The sequence below is a fragment of the Scomber japonicus genome, chromosome 9 (genome assembly GCF_027409825.1).
Source record: "Scomber japonicus isolate fScoJap1 chromosome 9, fScoJap1.pri, whole genome shotgun sequence".
In the NCBI taxonomy this organism is placed as follows: Eukaryota; Metazoa; Chordata; class Actinopteri; order Scombriformes; family Scombridae; genus Scomber; species Scomber japonicus.
In genome coordinates, this window is record NC_070586.1 from 30358512 (window position 1) to 30380465 (window position 21954).

Consider the following 21954-nt stretch of genomic DNA (forward strand, 5'->3'; position numbering starts at 1 on the left):
GATCAGGTGGGGGGTGGGCAGGGGTGCGGGGTCACTAACACGCAGGGAAACACACAAGGGGAGGGCATGAGAGGACAAAAAAAGGGGGGGGAAATGGCACAGCTCTTCTGCTCCAGGAGCCCTGCAACCAGCCACAACCTGACACAAGAAAAACAGTAGAGTGTTATTAAAAAACAGGGAAAACACACATTTAGGTGAAATCTGTCACTTTAACTGGAAATTTTTTATGATTTTTGTATTCGACCGTGCTGGGTTGTGAGTGCCCTCTTTCCTTTCGATCTGCCTAGTCAGTAATTTCCAACACTGCACTCAGTGCCTGTTGTATTAACTGAAAATGCGACATGTATTGCATAACTTCTCAAAAAGTGAGCGGCACCAAACACTCATTACATCACCTCATATTTCTGGATAGAAAGTGGCACTTTAACACACTGCAGAGATTAAAATTGACAGCCAGCTAACATGAATGTTGTGTGCTTGTGTGACAGGAAGTAACTAATAAAGTGGAAGTCTACATTTTCACTATAAGACAGACAAAGAAAACAATAGGTGTGTATCCGGGCTTTTTAGTGGACAAACTGGGACCATCATATATTCATTTCTTCCTTTATCATTGATGAAAATCATGAAAGTTGAGTTTATTTACTCTTTGATTACATTGACAACAAAACCTGGTGTTTACTGTAAATGTTCTGCACTCAAACTGTAGTCCAGCTGAAAATATCTACAAAGACCCCCCCCCCCCCCGAAAAAATGCTTAGAAATATGCAATAGATGTGTTTCAGTACATATCCCCCCCTTAACAATGTTGTCTGGTGACTTTTCCTTGAACGACACCGACACTGATGACACCAGCACTGTGAGACAGAAGGACAAGCAGCTCCTCTAAAGAAATGAACAGCAACATGAGGCTGTAAAAGGTACGTTCAGGGCAAAATGTACCCTTGTGAGAGTGAAGACCAAGGTTGGCTGTGTGGTGGAGGGAAGCACGGGACAACACAGGCTGTATCATTTTACACAGTGTACAGTTACAAGTATGTCCTTTGCTCAGAGGGAGTATAAACTGAACCAAGATGAACTCATCTTAAACTCAACCAAATAAAAAGGAGCTCCTGTTTCCAATGCAAGGTTGTGCTAGCAAATAAAACTGTATCCAATTGATTGCATAGTTTTCATACAAGTCTCTGGGGTATCTGGCTTTACATGATTGTTGCAATGAGATATACCCATTTTCAGCCTCGCTGTCTTTATATTGGGGATGTTTCTAACTGGGTAAATTTCAGTCTAATTCATTCATTTTTCACATTTTCCATTCCTCATTGGAAGAGTTTTATATGCATGTTACACTGCTGAAGAGATATTAAAATCTGTAAATTAGTAACAGTGATCAGTCACTCAGGGGCAATGTTTCAGTTGGCTCTTAGGAGGCCATAAACATCCTTTATTGTTCTGTAATAAGTTTCAGAATGTGGATATGAGGCAAGACAAAACTAGGAATCATATGAGACACTATCACACTGTATCAATTAAAATCATGACTGATTTGTTTCTCTTTCCATTAAATACATTATTAGAAAGTATCCGAAGCTGACTGTTTATTCAGAAGTGGCAGATGTAGGTGGGTTCTGGTAAGTTTACGGGTTAGGGTTAGGTGTTTGCTGACACAGTGCCTATTTCTGATAGTCCCATACTCTGAAAGCCAGTGAGTGCCTCACTACCCACATGTGCCACTCAAACTCCTCCATCTGCATGGACATCAATAAACAGATATGAGCGTCCGCACATTTGCACTCAGCATAATATTTGACAGCTGTTCCCACTGTCTTTGCTAACAGACCAAAGTCAGTTTAGTTTGGAGGACAGTGCTGGCCTAACAGCTGATCTGTCCATCTTTTGTTGTTGGGAATTGGCACTAAAAAAAAAATCTTTAAAAATGGCTTATGCTCAGCCACCCATACACCATCACCTGCTACATTTTAACATTTAGTTCTGAGATGTGTTTCCACTAAAACTCCTTTATTTACGTGGTGATCTTTTCTCTGCTCAATAGTTTTGCATGGGAGTAAACCCTACCATTATAAATAATTATTTACTTAGGTTTGTGCTCACACTTCTGCAGGGACCAAGTCTCACACAGACAACGTATACTATTAATGCAATAAGAGAAAGAAAACCATGCACATAAATACAAAAGGCGGCAATAATTAATTTAAACTTGACCTCAGATGTTATGAGGGACAATAGCTCACATGATGAGCCTGGTGAAAGTTCACAAACAGGTTGCAGATGTTTGACTGTAAAATATACAGTACACCTATTATGACATTTAGTCTAATATGTATAACAACTCTCTCAGGAGAAACCTAACACAGAAGTATTACTGTATATTACTGCAGAAGTGTGTATAAGGGGGGGCACCACCATCATAACGCCCCCACCCCCCGCAGCCGCTCGGAGGAAATATTAGCAACTACAGCTACTAGCTTGACTGAAAACAACTGTGAATACGTGGCTGTTTTTTTGTTGTTGTCTTTTTTAAGAAACGGCGTTTTATCCACGATAAAAATCACACCCTTACGTTACTTACAGTGCTTTCATGAACCGGGAACGGTATCGTTGAACATTCGTTGTCCTAGGATGGCAACGGAATAGCCCGCCCTGCTCTGCCTCTGATTGGCCAGTAATTGTTGCCTTCGTTAGTTGAGTTTCGGCATGAGGAGTGTGATTGGTTAAGATTAGGGTAAGAAAGTCAGAACCAGCCAATCAGAGAAACAAGAGGCTGGGTTATGACTTTACCGTCCTAGGGTAAAAAAAGTACGGCTAGCTTTGTTAGCTTCGACATAGCTCGCTGGTTAGCTTTACACTTTACCAGTTGTCTTGACTTGACACTTGCCCGCATCCTGATTTCCGCTCGCCTAAATGATACACTGCTTAACAAGAGACACATAATGGACAAGAGCACGGCCCCTATTAGGGAAATCAGTACATTAAAACGAGTTTACACCTACCTTCCACCTGCTAAGCCCACCACGGACCTCAACAACCTTGGTTTCCCTTTAAAAACAGCGTTTTCTCAGCAGATGATGCTAGCCGCCAAATAACTTCCGCCTGGGGATTTTCAAAATAAGTTGAATGGCATTTATGATATTAAAAATGACAAAACCTTTTTATGACAGATTATTTCATTTAATAGCACTGGTTTGTGTGTGTAGATATATAGAATTGTAGATATACAGTACAGTATAAGAATGTCCATCACCTGGGTTTGTCCCCAATAATTAAAGACATCTGTGCCTTTAGCCAGAATAAATTACCATATCTTACTTTAATTTATTTAGCTTAATTTACAACAGCAGCAACAGTGTCACTACGTATTTAAACCAGTTATACGTGATATAATTATCTATAAAATAAAATTAACACCTCTTCTTTCACTCCAGATGAATGAAGCACTGGAGAGAACAAAGTCATGAATCAGATTAATAAAGATTTCTGCAGAATCTGGGTTACCCTGCAAATTTGGGGTTACCCACAGAATGAGTGTTCCTGTGCAGAATTAGGGTATAAGGTAATTAGGGTTCCTCCGCAGAATTAGGGTTCTCCTGTAGCCTTAGAATACCCCACACACTTTGGGTTACCCTGCAGATTTAGGGTGTCTTTGCTGTAAAATGTCCACAGACTTAGGGTTCTCCTACAGGGTTAGGGTTCCTGACAGACTTAGGGTTCTTCCACAGACTTAGACCCCTGCCTTCCTTTTTCATATATCATAATAAGAAGAGCACAGGTGTGATTAATTACATGAATCATGGCTGCATTGCATTTAGGCTGCAGTAACTCAGGGCACCTGGGCCCGGTGCTCTGTAGTATATATGTGCTTCCTTTTCCATTCCAGGGTAGGCTGTGTGAGTGCTCAGAGCTCTTTTGTCAACCTTTTCCCCTTTTGTTTCCTCTCCCAGGTCTCACCCTTGGTTCAGTTATGCTGTTTGATTGTAGTTATTTTGATTTCCGCAACACCCTCACACATACATCCACTTTCACTCATCCATTGCTTACTTTACTGATGTTGTTAATGTTCACATTCCATAATTTCCTCTAATTTGGCATAACTTTAATTTGTCTTAGTTGAATTAAATAAATATATCTTTTGTTAACCAGTCTCCATTGTGTGTCCCATTTTTGTTGTGGTCACTTGAGCCAAGTCATAACATATGTAACACCTGTTGCATTGCCGGATTTTATGTGAATGCAGAGCTTCGAGGTTCTGGACCACCATCCAGCGTCTCAGGAGGGGGAAGCAGTGCTCCATCAACACTGTGTACGGTGGGGACGGTGCGCTGCTGACCTCGACTCGGGACGTTGTGGACCGGTCGAAGGAGTACTTCGAAGACCTCCTCAATCCCACCGACACGCCTTCCAGTAAGGAAGCAGGGCCTGGGGACTCGGGTGTGGGCTCTCCTATCTCAGGGGCTGAGGTCGCTGAGGTGGTCAAAAAGCTCCTCGGTGGCAGAGCCCCGAGGGTGGATGAGATCCGCCCGGAGTTCCTCAAGGCCCTGAATGTTGTGGGGCTGTCATGGTTGACACGACTCTGCAGCATCGTGTGGACATCAGGGGCAGTGCCTCTGGATTGGCAGACTGGGGTGGTGGTCCCTCTTTTTTAGAAGGGGCACGGAGGGTGTATTCCAACTATAGGGGGATCACACTCCTCAGCCTCCCTGGTAAGGTCTATTCAGGGGTGCTGGAGAGGAGGGTCCGTCGGATAGTCGAACTTCGGATTCAGGAGGAGCAATGTGGTTTTCGTCCGGGTTGTGGAACTGTGGACCAGCTCTACACCCTCTGCAGGATCCTTGAGGGTGCATGGGAGTTTGCCCAACCAGTTCATATGTGTTTTGTGGACTTGGAGAAGGCATTCGACCGTGTCCCTCAGGGAGTCCTGTGGGGGGTTCTCCGGGAATACAGGGTATCGGACCCCCTGATACGGGCCGTCCATTCCCTGTACGACCCGTGTCAGAGCTTGGTCCGCAGTGGGGGTTGGACTCTGCCAGGGCTGACCTCTGTCACGATTCTGTTCATAATCTTTATGGACAGGATTTCTCAGGATTGGGTCACTGCTTTTTGCAGATGATGTGGTCCAGTTGGCTTCATCAAACCGTGACCTCCAACTCTCACTAGATTGGTTCGCCGCCGAGTGTGAAGTGGCCTGAGAATCAGCACCTACAAATCCAAGTCCATGGTCCTCCAGAGGAGCCAGATGAGGTGGCTCGGGCATCTAGTTAGGATGCCTCCCGGATGCCTCCCTGGTGATGTGTTCAGGGCACGTCCCATCGGTAGGAGATCCCGGGGAAGACCAGGACACGCTGGAGAGACTATGTCTCTCGGCTGGCCTGGGAACGCCTTGGGATGCCCGGGAAGAGCTGGACGAAGTGGCTGGGGAGAGGGAAGTCTCAGTCTCTCAGGGAAGGCTCCCCTGCTTAGGCTGCTGACCCCGCGACCCGACCCCGGATAAAGCAGCAAGAAGATGGATGGATGGAGCTTCGTCCTGTCCACTGTGGCCTCTCTGCTCTGTGTTTGTGTATAGCTCAGCCCTGTCCTCAGTTAAGCAGACACAAAGACGTGCAGCTCTTTATACATCAAAAAAAAAGACAGAAAGCAGAGGAGAGAGACAGAGACAGCAAAGTAACCTGGTCACTACACTATTGGTCCCGACCTCACACCCTGTGTATTGTTACTGGCTGGGGGCTAGACACCCATTGCCCAAAGATAGATGCCCAGAAGCATCTTGAACACAACAAAATCATAAGAAAATAAGAAAATACATGTAAAGGGGCAGGGTCTCTAGATAATTAATACAATCTTGCATAGTATACCTTTAATTCTGTTCAGCAATGTACTTCCTAAAAATGCATGAGTAACATTTTGTCCATTATAAAATGATATGTCTCAAATAAATGACAGTTCACAAATTTGACCTGATTTCAAATCTGAAGTAAAATTTTAATTTTAATACACGTCATGCCCTCTTTCATGAAACACTAACACCTATAACCCCTACTGCATATCTGCATTTTATATTGTGGAGAAATACAAATCCTTATTTAACCCTTATTTTGTCAAATCCGCAAAGATCAATGTGATGAAAAAGAGGAACATGATCCCTCATTCCTCACTTATGTTATTTGACTTTTATGTTCTCTTTTATAAACTTTCATGTTAAGAAAGTAATATGTTTTTCTTTACTAACATTTCTGGGGATTTTAAACGTTGTATCCTCCCATTATGGAAATTGGCAGTTGAGAAAGAAAATTGCGGATGTCGAACCAAAACTTGTCAAAGCAATGTCATAGCAAAAGCACCAGTGTAATTAATACAAGACTCTCACCAACACCACCAGAGCTCCAGATGCTGTGCATTAGACTATTTTTTAAAATCTATATCAAATGTACAGATTTTTACTTTTTACTGACCTTTTCATACAACATAGTGGGAAGAGCATAGGTGGGATTAATCGCATGAATCATGGTTGCATTATATTTAGGTGTGCAGGTTTCAGGGCTCTGGTATAAAGTAAGATTTAAATGAATCAATAAAGTTGGCATTAACAAGAAAAATGAGCTGTGTACGATATAACGAGTCTTTACTGTATTCTAGTCCAGTGTCCTTAAGTAAAATTATTTAATAATTTACCAGAAAATAAGCAAAGATTGGAAGAAATAACTTTGCAACATTTTTTTCTGCTTTTCAACTCACAGTTCTTCAGATTTATTCAAAAAACCCTTGTGTGGGTGCTGATGCCCAGGTTGAGAATCACTCATCAAGTAAATGTTACATCAGTGTACTCATCACTTTTAATTTCAATATATTTTGCTGTATTTTACAGGACTGTGGATGTGAAACCCATTTCTATTTTGAGTAGTCACTGTATGTGTTTAATCTGCAAAGATCAGATTCAACAAGCGCGTTCAGTGTTGTGGAACAATCTGTGTTTGATTTTCCTGTTGTAAATAAGAGAAAATGTATATGGCAAGCAGATTTATAAACCTACACAAGGGATTATAACCTACATTCTTGTTTTACTAAGCAGCTTTGAAGGGACTTTACTAAATTTGATCCGTAAATCTTGTGGACAACAGTGACTGACAGGAAAAAGGAGACCTTGAGAGCAGATGATTAATCCTTGTGAAATGCAAGTATGTTGATATGCATGCATGCTTGATTTTATTGTTCCCCTTTCTGGACTATTACTGGATCAATACAGGAGGGAAAAATTCTAAACAAAATGGATGCTGGATGGTTACTCTAAATAAGATGTATAGTTCAATCACCTACCCATTAGTGTTGTTTTACGAGAACTTTGGACCCACTATAAGGAATATTTCATTGCATTTTAAAAGTGTGATGTCATCTGTCAGTTATTACTATGAGTTAGTAGACATTTAACCTTACAAATGTATCATATGTCAGATAATGCCTCATATTCAGATTTCCATCTTCTTCTTCTGGCCTCTTCACCTGTGGTTTGAATGACAAATCCAGTTCATCTCATGTTCTTATGACACACTAGACTAACAAGACTAGCTTAAGTCTGGTGGCTCTATTTAAATGCTGCTGCTTTAACAACTTAAACCCTTAATTGTTTTAACTGGTCAGCAGTGTTTGGCACCAGGAAGGTAAATAAACGTTAATATACTGTATAGTTCATAATGTCATCAGCCAGTAGCCTCACAGAAGGCCACCTCTGGTCAGTCTGCACTGTTAATCAGCAGGACAATAATCTGATATCCAGTAAGAGGATTCATTGTCAGGCAACATTATGTTAGATACCTGAAGTCTTTTTGAGTAAAAATCATGTCTAATTAAGTCACTATTACTTCTTAGACATGTCACAAACTTATAAGTAACACATATTAATAAGTCTGATATAAAAACGAACGATGTCTTAGAGTTTGTGGTCTTTACTCACTTCATGTCTGAACAATCTTGCACCCCCTCCCAATCAGGAAGTAGGCTAATGCTTAATGCCTTTATCCTCTTTTATGGCTACCAGCCTTTCTTTGTTCTCCTTCAGTATCTTAAAGCTTCACAAAACAATAACCACTAAAAAAAAGTTAGTCAATTCTAAAAAGATAATTTGCACAAATGAAAATTTGCAATATATTGACAAAAAATGGTCACAAACTGTTGTAGTTTTACAGAAGTAACCTTAAAGTAACATTACATGCAATGGTATTTTCCAATCATAGCCTTCCAATATGACTTCCTTTGGGTAATCTGTTGGGATTGCAAAAAGATTAATGTATACTAGAATGCCTACGTATTCATAAAAATGGAAGGAAAACAACACTGATTGTCAAATAAACTTTTAAAACTTTTTAAATCGCTCAAATCAGCTGTAAGGACTATACTGTATTTCAATACAGTAAACTTTTTAACTTATTTAAAAGTGGTGAAATCATGATGGGCATTTGTTGAGATATGCCACACAGCCAATGTCATTTCAGCCAGGAAGCTCAGCAGGGGATAATGGTATTTAGATGTCCTGTAAGCACGCGGATCCTCTTAGTCAGCAACATTAATGGGGCCATGAGGCAGCCTGCTCATGTCCTCCAGGCGTAGGTGAAGGCAGCTGTAATGCTAGCAGGTCTGAGCCCTTCGTCTGTGGTGTAGTGTATAGGATTGCCATGGGGAGCACCAGCAAGGTGGCCAACTTGTGGAACAGGAGACAGAGTCTCTTTCCCAACTACAAAGTCACAGACTCTGATTTTAATCGAAGACCCTCAGAGATTGTTTATCCATTAGCCAAGGAGAGCTGCGTGAAGACATGGAACTCCATGCAGGAGCTGAGCAGGGATATCTACGACATCTATGCCGAGTACGAGGATGAAGACGATGACGGTAATACGTACAGCTTCGCCAGGCCGATTTCTCCAATCAAGAAGAACTATATGATCAACATCAATGTTGGTGGAAAGCCCTATCAGATAGCCTACAAGACAGCTGCCAAGTACCCCAAGACCAGAATAGGACGACTGGCCACCTACACAGACCACAATATGAAGCTGGACCTGTGCGATGACTACATTGTGACCAGCAATGAGTACTTTTTTGACAGGGACCCCGATGTCTTCCATAGCATCTTCAACTTCTACAGGACTGGTGTGCTGTGGATCAAAGATGAATTGTGCCCCCGCAACTTCCTGGAGGAGATCAATTACTGGGGCGTGAGGATCAAGAACACCCATCGCTGCTGCCGCATCTCCTTCGAGGAGAGGCAGGACGAGTTGAACGACCAGCTGAAGATCCAGAGGGAGCTGGAAGCTGAGGTGGAGATTGAGGAGAATGAGGAGCTCTTCCACGACATGTTCATGGGCCAAAAGCGTCGAGCTATTTGGAACTTGATGGAGAAGCCGTTTTCATCTATCAAAGCCAAGCTGATGGCAGTGGCCTCCAGTCTGTTTGTCCTGATCTCCCTGGTGGCCATGACTCTCAACACAGTGGAAGAGATGCAGTACAGAACTGCCTCAGGCCACCTCAGTGGCAAGACATACTGGGAATATGTGGAGTCCATGTGCATCGCCTTCTTCGCCATGGAGTACCTGCTGCGTCTGGTGTCCACTCCCGACCTCAAATCCTTCAGCAGGAGCGTGCTTAACACTGTGGACTTGATTGCCATCCTGCCTCAATTCCTCCAAGGAGTCCTGGAGTTCTTTGACAATGAGGAAAACTACATGAAGCATGAGGCTGACCTGAAGGCAGTGGGGCAGGTGGGAAAGCTGGGACAAGTGTTGCGTATCATGAGACTGATGCGAATCTTCCGTATCTTGAAACTGGCACGACACTCCACAGGCCTGAGGGCATTCGGCTTCACTCTGCGTCAGTGCTACCAGCAAGTGGGCTGCCTCTTCCTCTTCATCGCCATGGGTATCTTCAGTTTCTCCGCCATGGTTTACACTGTGGAGCATGACATGCCACAGACAAACTTCACCAGCATTCCTCATGCATGGTGGTGGGCAGCTGTAAGTACAACTTTGTAACAGTATAAATGACCAAGAGAACAGGACTAAACAAATCAGAAGTCTTAAAATTAATCTTGAACAAATCATTTACTTTTGTAACAAACAAAGTAACGAATTTATGTAAGTAAAATGAAATGCCATGTCCTTGAAGTACTTTAATGCTTACATTATCCTACAATGGTGTGTCAACAAAGCAATGTTATTAGATTACAGCCCAGTACTACCTGGCTTACAAAACATAATGAAGTCAACTCTACTGCACAATGTACACCCTCAGTCTTTAGTTTGACAAATGTCAAATAAGAAGAACAAAAGCTTCAAACCTCAACTGTTTTGAGCATATTTACTGACTTATTCGTGGCATATAGTTAGTTACAGAGTGGAATAACCTACTTTTTGGCTTATAACGAGAGCTGTTGATTCTCTGGGTCTGCCTGTTGCTATGAATAACCCTTTTAACAGATCATTCCCCTCCCTCTTTGACCGAGTAGTACAATCTTTCATCTAATCCAGGGGGAGGAAATGATAATCCTTGTAATCATAGAAATGGTTATAGAGCACACTACTCACTGATCTGGACTCTCTGTTGTGTTCTTATGAGCTGGATCACAACCCCTGACCAGGCAGACCTGTGTAACACAGTGAGACTGTGTTCAGTAGAAACAAGAAACAGGAAACCAAAGCTGGAAATGACTTCCCCCTTTAAAAAAACAACCAAACAAAAAAACCCTCTGCATAGTTGTAGAACGGCTTGAGCAAGGCCAATGACTACTACACTGTGTACAATAGTGTTACACATAATGTTGCCATAGCAGGCTTAAATTATTTAGCTAGAATTTGAATAGGCATGTTGTGAACAATCAGGCTCAGTCAAGAAAATACATTTCTTGCATCTCCTAATGTAAAGCAAGATGGTTATAGGACACAAAAGCAGTAATGGAGTTCAGCAATTGAATAGTTTTAGTGTAAATATTTAAACTTATTGTATATCATTTCTCTAAAGTCAACACAAAACTGACAAAATTATCCCAGAGTTACTGAAGCTTTGACCATTTCCTCTTGTGATATATCTGATAAGGCTAACATAAACATTGTTCTGCCCATTTGGTAGCAGAACATCACATTCAAAATGAAGTCTGCACTGAGAGCGGCCATAATTTGATTTTTATTTACCTTATTTATTTAGTATTCAGTTATGTATGTATACTTGTGTGACTGGGTTAAGAATGCAATTAGTTTTTCCTGCTGGGGCCAAGATACATACCGCATATCTGCAACTTTACCAGTTGGAATTAACAGGGAGACCCTTTCGTCACATGTTAATTATCTATTTTTCGCCACATCTTTCATCACTCTCTACTCTGCTGCACCAAAAAATATAATTAATAATTAAAAGTATTAGCCAAATATATCAGCAAAAGACTCCAAGGGTCATTGTAAGATGTACAAAGCAGGATGCTGACTGTAAGTGTCTCCTGGTTAGGCTTGTTATTCATGTTTTTCCAATCACCACTGCAGGTCAGCATCTCCACAGTCGGCTATGGAGACGTCTACCCTGAAACCATCCTGGGTCGTATCTTTGCTTTCGTCTGCATCGCCTTCGGAATCATCCTCAATGGTCTGCCCATTTCCATCCTCTTCAACAAGTTCTCAGACTACTACTCTAAACTCAAGTCCAATCAGTACACAGCCTCCTCGCAGAAACGAGGGAAAGTGAGGTTTGCCGAGAGAACATTGACAAGGTTCAACAACTGTCTTGGAAACAGCCACTCTCATTCACAATGAATTCTTACGTAACATTATACAAAGAAATAAAATGCTTGACTGTAAAACTGCAAAAAGATGTTTATGAGATCTGGATGGAACAGGGGCAAAAGCCGTTTGTTCAGGCATTTAGTGCAGTGAAAAGGACATAATCCCTCACTGGGTTTCCATCAACAAAGTTGGGTGGGGTCTGGGGTAGATCCTATGTGAGCAGTTGATAAGAAACCCATGACTGGCTACACCTTTCCACGGCCTGTTAGTGGTGACACAAACTGAAGTTCAGTGATGGGCTTTACTAAATTTGGGAGAACATTAAACATAAGGCACTGATCTCATAAAAGATGTGCTTTTGTATACAGAAGCAATATTTCTATTACTGAATAGATGGAGCATAAAAATAATCACTCCATGTTCAAACTACTGCTGATTTTCAATAAGAGGACAAAAAAGACATCCACAGGTTGTTTATTCCTAATATTGTCATATAGAACAATTACCCATAAACAGACCTATTTTCAGTGACATTTGCTAGACCTGCTGCTGAGTCCATCTTTACAAAGTCCTCTTATCTGCACAAGTGTGTATAAGGAAACCCACAGAACAGAAGATCCCAATGTTTACAAAGATGCTTATGATTAAAATGTAAAAATGAATGTATCAGTGCAGCTGCAAAAAATGGCATATAAGGAAAATAAACTTATATGTTTTATTGTTATTAGTTATTAAGTGTGGGAAGATCATTTTATAACTTTAAAACCATTTAAATGTATTTTTTTAACTAAATATATTATTTTATATTTACTAAAAGATTTATATGACATTTTGATTTTCCATGGCATTTTATTTGTTGATACCCACAATGAAAATGTGTAATCTAGCATCATCTCCCTAGTGTTTGGTTGAAGAGGTTTAATGTAGCTATTTTGGTTTAGAAAGTTTTTACTATCTCAATTGCTATTCTCAGAGCACCTTCATGTTTTTTGCTGATTTACTACACAAATCTAATTTTGGACACTTTACTTTTCAAAGACTGCTAACCAGAAATAAGCATATATTTCAGCAACGACTTTTACTTTGCTTCTACATTGCATCTGCTATTTGTGGATACAATGTATTAAACGTGTGTGTTCACACAGGCTTTTAAAGTGTACTAAACCTTCAGTGTGTTTGCATTCTTTAGTAGTTTTGCCTACACAGTATGTAATTGCTTGCCATGCATGCAAGTAACCACACAACGCATTCTGATACTCTGTTTTCAATAAACATTCTACTGCTCGTAATAGTCTCTTCATTGATGTGAAATGTCAGACTTGTTCAGGCTCATACATCTCTACTAACCCCTTCTGGATGAACTTTGCTATTGCAAAAAGTATTTTTCCCAGTGTGTATTAAGGAGCTCCATTTTTACTTCACTAATTTTACTATTAATGCTATGACACAGAAATACAACACCGTATTGGGGAATTTAGCATTTTCTAGCTGCTGGTGATTTTAACTCAGCATGGTGGTAGATACAATTCCCCAAACAATGATTCAGGCAAATTATGTCTGTAAATATTGCAATGTGTCAAATTGGCCACTTGGTGGCAGATGCATAACAATAACAGCTCAGATGAGCTCATACACTGGTATTATGTCCAACTCCATCTATGCCAAAAAAGGAAGAATAAAATATCATGAACAACTGTTGCCATAATAGAATATAGGTCAAAAACACAACAAAAATATCCACATATTTGTAACACAGTGTCAAAACTGAATATTCCTCTTCATTAAGGTAAGACTTGACAGGGCCATTATTTTGGTTTACAATCCACTTTGTTAAACACAGTGAAGTTGTAGTTTGTAGTGGAACTTTGCATTCATCAGCTTTGTCAGTGGATTATAGATGTAGGCCTAATGGGAGATGCCACAGATCTCCGTTATCACCACATAGGTTTTAGTGATAAAATAGGAAATATGGACCCATTGTTATGTCTAGACTTGGAGGAAAAACTCACTTAATAAAGAGACAGTGGTTGCAGTGAGATTAGATGTAGAGAAACATGCTGTGATAGGAAGCAGTGAATGTTTAAATCCAATAATGTATTTTTTAAAAATGGGAGTAGTATATGATATGAAAATGTGATCATATATGTTTATTAGGGGTGTGTTGCAAAAATGTTATTAATTTATGCTATATTACATGCTTGCTATTATGATCATTAACATAAATATATATATTGGATATGAAAAGGTTTTTATATGCGTGATTGGGATTTGTGGTAAGAATAATATATTTGATTTTGATTAATATACAGTATATATGATTTGTAATGACCTAGTGGGAGGGTTAGGCTTAGGGTTAACTATAAGCCTAAGGACCTTAGGACTGCATGATTATCATGCCTAGCATAATTTTTGACATTATGATTGTGATTACACTTTTGATTTAATAAAGCTGTTATTAGGCTAAATACATATTTTGCGCTGGCCTATTTTTTTACTGGATGTGGACAGTAAGCATTTTAATAATACTTATTTTTCAAAGCACACCATTGTTTTCACAATATAAACTTTACCTTTTTTGCTTGATGTCAATTACATAACTGTAGCAGATGAGTGCAATGTGGTCAGTGCAAGTTCATTTCACATTACCTGCTCCACTCCAAGTTATACCAAACATATATAATAAAAACAATATCTGTAATCATGTCTTCCCTAAAATATTCTGCTACAGAGGTGGTTTGGTCTGGGGGTGTATTTTCAGCAGCACAGATGTTACTGAATGATATAGAAATACTATAGGAATATTACTGACAGCAGTGTGTATATGATCCTCTTGTTCTTCTGAAACTACATGTTGCTAATTGTCATTTCCATCATTAATATGACACAGACTATATAGGCCTGTATAGGCCACAATATATTATAAAATTGATTATTTATAGTATTTAGACAAAACTGACAGAAGGGCGATACCAACAGAAAAAGGTACAATTGTAAACCTGTCTGCTACTTCAGCACCATGGACAGCACTGTGGCTTGATCATTCAATCAATCATCAATCATCAATTCTATCTTGCACAGACCTCAGTTAAAAAAAGGAACAATGAGTCAGACAGACATGACAAATAATAAACTCTCCAACCTAAAATTAAAGCCCCCCTCCACTCAAAAATATGTTTTTCTTCTGGTTCAGATTTTAAGGGTGGGCTTACAAACATCATGACATCACAAATAGTTTGTTCCAATATTCAGTTTACCCAAATGTAATGTGGAAACTTGGAGCCTCCAGTGCACATAAACTGAGAATTGACTTTTCAGTGATGTAGAAACATCACTGACATCACTTGTGTCCAGCAGTTAAACTTTTGAGATGAAATATATCTCATTGTATGTCATTTTAAAGTATTTAGCAAGATAATTTAATTTTTCTGTGGAAAAATGGCACAGTGGTGAAGTAGTTAGCACTGTCTCCTCACAGCAAGAGTGGAGTTTGCATGATTCTCCTTGTGCTTGTTTGGGTTCTCTGTGGGTACACCGGCTTCCTCCCACAGACCAAAATCATACAGATTAGGTTAATTGGTCACTCTAAATTGCACATAGCTGTAAATGGGAGTGTGAATGGAAGTGTCTCACCATGTGTGAGGTCTATGACTGACTGGCGAGCTGTCCATGGTATACCCTGCCTCTTGCCTAATGTCACCTGAGATTGGCTCAAGCTCCCTCAGGATCCTATAGAGAATAAGCAGTAAAGAAACAGATAGGTGGAAAAACATATCAGACAGAAAAAAATAGAGTAAAAGTAGATTATCATATATATTTTACAACATGTGTGGATCTTTGAAGTGTGAGCTTTTCAGTTGACTTCAGGTACATGGATGATGCAGCCTGTAGGAGGTGGCAGTGAGTCAACAGTGAGCATGTCATCTGCAGTAAAGCTTCAGAGAAGAACAAGTCTCTCCTACACTCCTCCTCGGTGGTAAAGTGACCTCTGCTGCTAGCTGTTAGCCCGTGGTTAAACGATGGCTCCTCCAGTTGCAGTGTCGCCTTTGATTAAGGTTTGTGTTGCAGGACATAACTCTGAACAAGTTATTGGTGTTTTACTGTAAAATGAGCCCTCCATACTTGTATGTTTCAGTGTTGTCAGCAACACAGAGCACGCTAAGCTGCTGACCATTAGCTGGTACGCATGCTAGCTAACATTAGTTGACACTGAGTCAACGAAAGAGTCAAATTAAAACTAAGTTAAATGTGCTTTATGTAACATTTCAATATATTTATTACATGTTTTTTATGCACTACAACATGCATTGACGGAACAACACACTTACCAACGGCTCATTTAATAGCATTAAATCTGTTTCCATTGTTATAAATAGCCTGTCACTAGAAATTATAGATATATACCACATTTAGTACATTTTAGAGATAATACGTCATCCTTTACCACGGCTAAACTAACTTTGCCTACAGTTTATAGTATATATATGTATATATGTGTGTGTGTGTGTGTGTGTGTGTGTATACACACACACAGTAGTACACTAGTACCAGTCAAATGTTTGGACACATTTTCTCATTGATGTGAATGGGAAAGTGTGTCCAAACTTTTGACTGGTACTGTATATATTTATTTATTTATTTATTTAAAACAGTTTGTTGCTAATGTTCCTTTTGAGGAATCAGAGGCTGGAAACTAAAGGGTATTTTTTTTAAAGATCGCCTCCAGACATGTTTTAACATGTATAAAGCATACTCTACTTTGTATAATCATTTGTTTTTCCACAAAAAAAAATATCTCGTTAAAATTCTTTAAAGGACATCTCCTCCTTCCCCGTATTTTAAAATTCCTTCAATATTGAAATATTATTCTTTTCAAGAGTTTAACATTTCATGTTTAACATGTGTCTGCCAGACACAAGATGTCTTCTGCTTCACTGTCAAATCCATTCTCAGTGTGTGTGCACTGGAGGCTTCAAGTTACCACATCACACTTGTGTCAGTTTGCTTCCAAACTATTTGTTATGTCACAAATCCTGCTAGTAGGTACGCCCCTTAAAATCAGGTTTTTAATGAGCACAGAGAAAGTTTTCACTTTCAGCAGATGTATGTAAAAACAAACTCTGCACACACTGTTTATCTTGTATCACAGTGAAGCTCAAACATCCAGCTGCAGAAACAAGAAGTCAAATGCATTTTTGAGTGGAGTGGAACTTAAAGTATATATTTAGTATTCCTTTTTTTGTTTTTTTTAAAAGATTTTGTTGGCATAGACGCCTTTATTTAACAGTAGACCAACAGGAAACATGGGGGGGGGGGTGACATGCAGCAAAGGACCTCCGATTGGGACTTGTACCGGGGTATGCGCTCTAACCACTCGACTCCCTGCGTGCTTAAAGTATATATTTAAATGTAACTCCGCTTCTTAGTGGATTATGTTTGTGCTGAACTGAAAAGTGGGTCCTAACCACTCTGGAAAGGCTATCAATACAACTGTTCAATTTGTCATTTTGTAAATAGTTCAACAGGTTAAGCAAAATAATGGGAAGCAATGCAAATGATGTCTACAAGTATTATATTCAAGTCTACTGGCATTCCTGCTTCATTTGTTTTAAACATTTCTGTTAATGAAATTCTGTTGAAGCCTCTTGAGTGAGTGGTACAATATGTTCATTGACTTCAATTGCTAGTCCACTTTGTCATTTGTACTTCCAGATACTTCTAGACCTGTGCCGAAATTTGATAGGCTAATAAGAGATTTTATGACTGTCTATTAACTTGTATTCTCTTTCCCATTACAGACTGCCAGGTATTCAGCTTTGATTGCTGGCATCATTTATGGCAAAAGGAGATATGGTGAGTTATTCTCAATCAACCCACTTTAATCCACTGCATGAAACAGTAATATGACGTACAGATGGCAGACATTTTTACACACTAAACATTATGCTTAAAACACTATAAATATACGAGTCCAAAACATGCAGTGTCATCAATTTCACAAATTGGATTACAAACCTCAGCGGCTGGAAAAAAGGTCACAGAAGGTTAAGTGTTACAAAACGTGGCAGATCTGCACAGTGACCCTGCAATTTTATGTAAGGATGAAGTGGCACATGTTAGTGATTTAGGCTCTCATCTACAGAGTAGGTAAAATTCTTTGTTTGTGCAGTCACATGATGTGAAACACTTTTATTGTAACCAGATGTCATTTGGGAAAACTGTGCACAATGATAGTATTGAGTGGATTTTATTTCTCCATAATTAATGTTTGTCTTTAAAAATAAACTCCTTTGCTCAGATAATCTGAAGCCCATTGCAGCTGAGGAGAGGAGGATCGAGGAGGAGGAGAAAAAGGTCCGTGAGGAGCAGGAGCGCATTGCCAAGCAGCTAGCAGAAGGTACTTATTCACGTGTCACTCACTCTCCACCTTGTGCATGCATACGTCTGCATGCTGCACAGCTTACAGGAGGTGGACACAATAATTACAACACAAGTGTACAATATAATACAGCTGTTGGCACTTTTTTTTTAACTGCACAAAAAGTGGGAGCAATGTGAAATCTTTAATTTACTAATCCTAATTATTTTACTGTCTCTTTACAGCAAGTGAAGAGAGCATTCTGAAATAAAGCTGTGGACTGCTCTGTGAGGATGCCCTCTTACATGTGCAATTTCCACCCTATTCCTTCCTTCGTCTGGAGAGAGCAGCCGTGTCACAACCAGTCAAACACTCCCGTGGATTTGTTCACTGTTACCTTGAATAATACAACACCTCTCTGGATGACCAGACACAGTACTTTTAACTTAGTTACATGATATAAATTAACGGATCCTGAAGTCAGCATTGTAATATTGCAAATGCAGCTGTGCTTATAAGTTATAAAGTTCATGTTTGTAATGCAGCAATGTCATAAAAACAAAATGCATATAGTAGTTTTGGTGTTTTGTTTTTTTTACCTGCATTATGGTTGTAATTAGTGCTCTCCCAACAGCACACTTGTAATGTTACAATGATAGCTTGTTTTGCTATTGAGAAATTTTCTTCTCATTAGTCATCATATTAAATAAAAACAGTTTTTCATTTGGGAACACCAAATTGTTGTCATGTTGTCACTCTATGATCACGCTCAGTTGATTATACTTATTGTATTGACTTTGAAAAATAAAAATTAGGTGTGCAGATATCACAGGAATCATCTACAAGCCAAGCTGAGCAAAGTGTAATTTAACTCATCAGTTCATATTTTGGCATACATATAAACAATTTCCTCTCCTTGTTGGGTTACTACAGGATCTTTGTGAATTTATGACAGTTTGTGAGTTAATACTTTTCTTTCATTAAGACTGGTGGTCAAAAGCAAAAGGTGATATGAATGATTTAATACAATGTACTGTTGAAAGAGACCTGAGAGTCTTTGTTAAAACCATCAGACTTTACATTATTTTGGTAAAAGTGAAACATCTGATCAAAAATATCCTCATTGAACTGAATGACATAATGGGGCTCTTCAGGGTCATGCGGTGCGTACTAAACCTTCAAACTTTATGAAGATGTTGAAAAAAAGAGAAGATATAGGTCAATCGATAGAATCGGCCTATATTGGCCTATTACAGATATAACAGTATCAATATGTGCCAATATTTTAAAGATATAGAGGCAGCATTTTATGTATATTTAATCCTTTTTCCTAATTCAAGTTTAAAATACACATATTTAACTTCCATTGACGTTTACTGTTTGAGAGCACTGATTTTTAATAAAAAAAAAAAAAATTAAGTTTATTCTTAAACTGTAAAATATTACAGTCTCCATTACATATCTTTGTCACACATGTTTGGTAACCACATTTGGGGAATAAAGTGTGTTCATAAACATATTCTGTATATATAAGATTATCTGTAGATACATCAATATCAGTATTTTTTTAATTCCCTAATATTGGTCGGGCCCTACTTTATGTCTACATATGTCCGACCTGAGTTCACCTCCAGTTAAGCAAGTGTGCGTCTACAACAGGATCACTAGCTTTTGTTTACAGATTAGAACCAAAGATGCAGAACTAACCCTAATGCTGCCGACATGTCACATGTTCGGTCAACAGTTTAGACAGCACTCAACAGCCCAGGATGTGAAGGCACAGAGGCTTTACCTAATATTCTCAGCACAGGTTATATATATAGAACAACAACAATGCCAGGGACGACTAAAAATATGACTAGACTTACTGGCATGCTACATGTCTTTACTTAGCCCTCACCTACTGTAGATAACATATCTCCACAGGACTGGTGAGGGGATGATTGAGGTTACAGTGTTTACATATTTTCTTCTTTTTAAGTACATCACAAAACAGACAACAGAATTTAAAAAAGATAGTTGGATTGTGCATGACTGAATGACAATACATATGCAAAGATGCTTTCACTGACTCGAACAGGCTCAAAATGACAGAGGTCTGATATATGTTCTAGTTGTATAGTAGTAAATCAACTGACAGGAATATAATGCTTGTAATGTGTAAATGCAAAGACTACAGATCTGTTTCATCAGTATTCATTTATTGTTAATCTGATGGCTACTTTTCATCTTGCATTCAGCATTTATGGATATGAATGTGTTTTAAAGGTTCCTTATGTATTCTTGGAAGTGTTGTCAGGATATTATATTCTGCATGAAGCCTTGTAACCATAGCTGTCCTACTTTTTTGTGTGGACTGGCTGCTTTCAGGTACTGATTATAATGATACCATTAAGTGAAAGAAAGGGAAATGCACCTCTAGTTTATTCCATGTAGTATCTATTAATATTATACTCTAAGAGTTATTTGTAGCCATTGTGAGTGAGTGAGAAATGAAACAAACAAGAATCTGAATGGAAAGCTCAAATGAATAAAAAATAAATGCAATGAAGCAAAACCAAAAATGATTACATTACATATCAGTGATGACACTGTGAATTAAAAAGCTTATAAATGCATCTGCAGCAGTAATATTGCTACTGTGTATGTATCTAAAATTACTAATTTTTGTGATAATGCGTCTCACCTCCACACCTGTAAAATAACCATTGTGATCCTTTTTAGTATATTTCTGCACTTTTTTAAAGTATACACTTAGTTTAAAGTGCATATTTGGTGCAAGTTTCATGTAACACGCCTCAGCTGTTTCCTGTACGACATGTTTTGTCTGGGATTACAGGGTGACGCGGTGGCAGCGATAACGGACAAGATGACAACACAGCTGGTTACTTAACCGAGCAAGTGACAGCCGATAGGAACACCTGAGCCTCTGCTGAGATAACGTGACAGGGCTTCACGCTATTCTCCAGACTAGTTCATCATGTAAAATGTTACTGTATAAAAAAAAAAATTGGTGCTTGTTAATGTGAGAATGCTCCTATCTCTACATGTTTACTTAAAGCCTCGCAAATCATTGTATATCTGATTGTGAAAATGATTTTATTTTGTCTTTTTGGTCTTTACATGTTTACACCCAAATACAGTCATGAACAAGAAAAACACTTTATACTTAAAGTAACTATTAAATAGAGCCGAGCATTATCGGGAAATCCAAGGATAATGAAGGTAAAATCATTTAACTTTGTCTGTATATCAGGGAAAATTTTGAATGTTAATTAAATATTAAAAGAAAAATGGACAAAATGAAAATGGCCAGTCACAAATTCAGAGTTTAGTGTCTCAATCACTGGTTTCAAGTACTGAAAAAAAACCCAAACTCATGATAAACTCATCTTATTTCATAATCTTTCATGCATCCTGTATCACACTCTTCTCTCAGCACGTAGCATTCAACAAATCTGGCATATTTACACACAGCCATCTGAGGTTCTTATTTAGCCCTGCAGCCTAAAATACACCTATTTGCTCATGTAAACAACTTCCCAGTGGACGTGTGACTCAAGGCTCAAGTCGTCTCAGGCCGTCCAAGGCGCATCTGCCTATTATGTATCCCATTATGTAGCCCCTGCAAACAATTACATAAAGCCTAAACACTGCTGAATGCCAGGGTTCATCAGCTTACAGCGGGGGATTTTGTTAACTGGATTAGCTGTAGATTTAAATTCTCCATTTAGGTTCAAGAAGTGAAAATAAACAGTGAGCCTGTCTGTGCATCTGGTATAAAAGACTGACGCGCTTTCTCAACACTGCTCAGAAACTGCAACAGCTCTGAAC

General features: G+C 39.1%; 2 protein-coding genes across 2 annotated transcripts in view; one reads left to right on the plus strand and one right to left on the minus strand.

Annotated features, from left to right (window-relative positions):
• The first annotated feature begins 8675 nt into the window (after positions 1-8675).
• On the plus strand, positions 8676-11795 carry LOC128364964 (potassium voltage-gated channel subfamily V member 2-like). Its single transcript, XM_053325582.1, has 2 exons — positions 8676-10010; positions 11529-11795. Exons 1-2 carry the CDS (start codon positions 8676-8678, stop codon positions 11793-11795), a joined length of 1602 nt encoding a protein of 533 aa, XP_053181557.1.
• Positions 11796-12893: 1098 nt separating this feature from the next.
• LOC128365399 (poly [ADP-ribose] polymerase tankyrase-1) overlaps positions 12894-21954 on the minus strand; it is a 31332-nt gene continuing 22271 nt past the window's right edge. The window contains exon 29 of the mRNA XM_053326113.1: positions 12894-12903. The gene's annotated coding sequence lies outside the window, so the exon portion shown is untranslated. The remainder of the gene's footprint in view (positions 12904-21954) is intronic.

Coding starts and splice junctions, on each gene's coding strand:
- LOC128364964 (XM_053325582.1), top strand. CDS start 8,676: ATGGGGAGCACCAGCAAGGTGGCCAACTTGTGGAACAGGAGACAGAGT. Junction 10,011..11,528: donor ATGCATGGTGGTGGGCAGCT/GTAAGTACAACT, acceptor TCACCACTGCAG/GTCAGCATCTCCACAGTCGG.